Source organism: Solanum tuberosum, unplaced genomic scaffold (assembly GCF_000226075.1).
Source record: "Solanum tuberosum cultivar DM 1-3 516 R44 unplaced genomic scaffold, SolTub_3.0 scf00083, whole genome shotgun sequence".
In the NCBI taxonomy this organism is placed as follows: Eukaryota; Viridiplantae; Streptophyta; class Magnoliopsida; order Solanales; family Solanaceae; genus Solanum; species Solanum tuberosum.
The window spans coordinates 1,549,313-1,553,930 of NW_006239015.1; the positions used below are offsets into that span (position 1 = coordinate 1,549,313).

Sequence of the window (4,618 nt, forward strand, 5' to 3'; positions counted from 1 at the left end):
TACTTAAAAACAAATTAGAGAAATTCAGTAAATAACTCTATTTGTGCCTAGATTTAAAGAAAAAAATAGCGATCTTTTCCTTAATTGACGTAAATACTAATAGTATTTTGGTTTTATGATGTGGTGGAATTTATTATAATTGTGTGTATAATAATAGTGAAATACATTGTACCTGCACGCATAATGTGAAATACATTGCATTCTTGCGCATAACAAGTGTATTTGTGCGTATACCATATCTAAGTAGTGGGAATACATTGTATTCACATATGTAAGTATTAACCAAAAGACATTGTATCTACACACTTAACAATTGTAATCGCATGTATACAACATCTCTGTCTAATTATATCTACATGCTTGTATCTCCTATAAAACTACGAACTGTCGCTATATATGGAGTATGTATAGGGCCTTGCTACTCCATGTAGTTACCTACTTGAAAATGAACATTACTTTGGTTGTAAGCCCAATTTTGTCCCCAAATATGACAACCCTTTCAAGAAAAACAACAAGCCCAAATGTCTCATAAGAGTGAGGTCTAAAACTTTTACTTATTTGGCCATGCCAGAGTCTACAATTTGAATGACAACTTTGATCATATTCACATATTTGATGAACCAAAAAAAGGCAAAGGAGAGACTAAATGTACTTCAAAACTTGAACAAGACAATCCTTTCTTTTTTCTCCTCTGGATGAATTTAACTTCACAATTTTCTGATTACAACTTCTAAAGCCAGAATTACATATGTTTAAATTTGATGTTAGTTATTGTTCTGTCACATAACATCTCAGAATTTTCCATTACCAATAATCCACAACCAATCTAAAGCAACACCAGAACATATTCCACATAATATGAATAATACTAGCAAATTACCCAATGCATTTTGCTCAGGCCCCTACAAAATTCAAATTTCAACAAACAGTTATAATATGATGTGATATTATAAAATGAAAATCTGTATGGATTCTGAAATTAAAACTTCACCAACCTTGTATCCTTTAGGTGCAGCTGTCATGACACAAACAGTGAGATGACCATTTGTGAGTCCCAAGAAGGATACCAGAAATATCATCCAACCTTGATCACCATATTTTGCAGTGAAGTAGAAGCAAGGGACCAGTAAGAAACGAGAGAGGGTCGCGATCATGAGGCCCTTTCGTGATTTCAACTTGATTTTATCAATCAGTGGAACATATCTTCCTATCAGATCCCAAACATTGTACATTGCTATCAGAACTAGAGCATACCTGACAGTTTGAAAAAGAAATTCAAGAGGTACTGCAAATAAAGTTATAGCAATAACGATTTATTCAGAGAAAAGGTATGCACACTTACCATGACCCCAATGTGTGGGTACCAGTGTTTTCATACAAGAACCCGGGGAAAATTGATAACGTGGCGACATAAATCAAGTACAGGTCCAACTCATAGTCAATATTCTGGAAAAATAGTTGTTTGGTGCTAAGACGTTCCGATTGTTTAGCATCATTATTAGCCTGTTCAGTAAACAGAAACATATCAAGTTTATGATTATGAAAATCACTTATAACAGTTCAGTAGCCTACTTTTTCGATTGATTGAGTTTCGATGCCTGCAGCAGCTAAGTCTGCTGCAACAGTTGTTGATCCTTCTAGAGCTGCCTTTGTGCGGTAGTGCTTCACAATTGGTAGCTTAGGGAATATGAATGCATATAGAAGGATGCATAGGAATTCAAAGAATACGGAGATGGCAAGGAACAACACTGCAAAATCAATAACTCTATAAGTTTCTCTCAACATATTATATCAAAGACACATCAAACTAGGAGTACATCAAGCATACTGTTTTCACAATGAGATCAAAATTACGTACTAACTCCTTTGCGTAAACCGTTGTTACTGTTTTCAAAAGCTGCCTTGGCCATTAGCCTTAAACCAGACGTAACTGCACCAGATGCAGCAAGACCAGCGAAAAACGACTGCATAATTCATGAATCAGTATACACACATAATTCAGGATTTCATGTATCAATTGAGGCAGAACAAAGTTACTCGTGTTACCGCCACTCACTTGAATGAACTCAGGACACATGAATGATAAATCTCCAGTCATTCCACCTTGAACAATAGCATCCCCAATTCCAAAACAACCTACTATGGCACATACACCAATGTAATTTCCTATTCCACCCCTACCAGAAGATGCCAAATCCAACTGCAAAAAAGTAAAAAAAAAAAAAAAAAAAACACAGATTCTGAAAAGGCGAACAGAATATTGATCAGAAAATGAAAAAATCAGAACATACCAGAATGAGTGTGAGTGTGCTTAAGGTATACAGGGTATATCCTACTAAGATGCGCTTTCTTGTATCAACTTTTGCCTCATTATATGCAAGAATTACTATTGTTCCAAGTGCAAATGGCTGATACACTAAGGTGAGTACTCTTGAAGGATGATAATTCTTCAATTTTCATACCAAAACAAATCAGTCAGATACTACGCCTCAATCTCAAACATAACCGAATAAAATGAGAAAATAAAAACTTTAGAAGTTGTGAATATTTTCTATTGCAAATGGAGACTTACTGGAAACAGTGCATAGTAGTAATCTCCTATGCTCATTAAACTATTCCAAGCAATGAGTGATCCAAATCCAAGAATCCAACAAACAAGAATACCTACAAATTTCCCCTGAAAAATATATACATTATAATTTCTGCCACAACAAATGACTCCTTCAATTTGCCATAACAGAATAAAATTAAAAGTAACAAAGTATGAAACAAACCTTAAGCTTGGTAGGACTTGGAATATCCATGGTTGCTTCTTAGTAGAATTAATGCAAACACAAAAAACTGCACAAGCCATCATATATTAATTTTAATTTGCCTCTTTTGAAAATAGAAAGTGAAATTTATTTTAAAAAGAAGCAATCAGAGCCTCTTAACTTCTTTTTTGGATTCTTTGTAAATATGATTTTACTGTGGATAACACATTGGAAACACAACTAAACGTATGTAACGGTTCTATGAGCCATTTGACTCTTCTTTTGTTTTCGTATTATTTATCCCCTTAACTAATTACATGGTAAAAAAATAAGTACCACTAATAAGTATTAATTACATGATTAAACAAATTTAGTTACCTGGCCAAATTTAAGTTAACCTCAAGCTAGTCTAAACTTAGAGCCTGCTTGGAATTGCTGCTAAAATCTGCTTATTTTTAAAAGCACTTTTTAAAAATAGCTTTTCAGAAAAGTGTTTTTGGCTGATTCATTTGAAAAATGTTTTTGATAAGTAAATTGTGTTTGGCTAAACTTTTTTAAAAAGTGCTTTTAAGTGTCAAATTACAAAAAAAAAAAGGACAAGCATCAAAGTACTTTTAATATGAAGATTATTTTATATATAGAAATTATTTTAAATATCTATTAAAAAAAAAGTAATCAAACTTTTATTTTTATTGAATTAAAATGTACATATTCAATTTTTCAATCAATATTATACATATATAAAAAAAAAAGTTTAATATTGATATAATATTGATATGATGATTTAAATATAATTAAAAATATCAAATATAAAGTAATGATAATAGATGTAAAATAATAAAAAGGAATATTATATAAAAATAAAATTCTTAAATGAATCTCTTACCAAAATTATGAGATATGTTAATTAATTAATAAATATATATGGGGAAATATGTAAATATAGAAGGGAAATTTTGGTCTTGTAGAGGGTAAAACTTTTACCAATCCAATACATGCATGCCATGTGTTTAAATTTATTATTCATTTTACTTAACCTTAATTAATTAACATGTGTTTTACTTCATTAAATCACATAATAATGGAAATTGCATTAGTTTGGTGTAAACACCCGGTGCGGGTAAGTTTTTTCCGTAAAGAATAATTTTCTGTTTCTGCTTCTGCTTTTTTTAAGAAACAGAAATTTTTAGCTTCTTCCCAACAGCAGAAAAACTGCTTATGCTTCTATTTAAAAGCAATTTTATTGATTTTTCAAACACCTTATTTTTTCAAAAAAATACTTTTCTTTCAAAATAAATATTTTTGGTCTTCCAACAGCAATATCAAACAGTCTCTAAATCTGTAATTTGGAGATAGTTACATGGGTCTAGTTAGGGGTGGGCATGGTATAGTTTGGTACTGTATTTGAAATTTTGGTACCATAATTTTGGTATTCGATTTTTAAAACTATTATATCATCATATCAATTTAATTTTGTTCGATATTTTGAAATTTGATTTCAGTATTTTGTGGTATGGTAAATCGATAAATCATAGTTTGTTCAACTTTAACTAATATATACTCATATCGTATAATAGAGTGTTATGACTTCAAAAATTCAGAAAAGGATCTCAATATATACTAATTACTAACATATTATACATGTAGAAATATATTCTACTATATTATAAAAGAGAGTTTAGGCCCAAATATAATATATAATATTCAAGATTGGGACTTTTCCCAATCTTGAATATTGTATATTATACTTGTGGGATTTTTAAAAGGAAGTTTCTTCAATATTATATATTATATTTATTATATAGTAGAACTTGGGCATAAACTCCCTTTTAAAATAATATAGAATATGTATATATATATATATA

At 30.5% G+C, this 4,618-nt stretch overlaps 1 protein-coding gene across 1 annotated transcript; it reads right to left on the reverse strand.

The window, feature by feature from the left end:
- Positions 1-791: 791 nt before the first annotated feature.
- On the reverse strand, positions 792-2,804 carry LOC102583617 (equilibrative nucleotide transporter 3-like). Its single transcript, XM_006347122.1, has 9 exons — positions 2,775-2,804; positions 2,573-2,677; positions 2,292-2,447; positions 2,057-2,200; positions 1,859-1,964; positions 1,573-1,748; positions 1,343-1,503; positions 996-1,254; positions 792-902 (listed from the first exon to the last, which is right to left on the reverse strand). The coding sequence occupies exons 1-9, from the start codon at positions 2,802-2,804 to the stop codon at positions 792-794; spliced, it is 1,248 nt and encodes a 415-aa protein (XP_006347184.1).
- Positions 2,805-4,618: the final 1,814 nt, after the last annotated feature.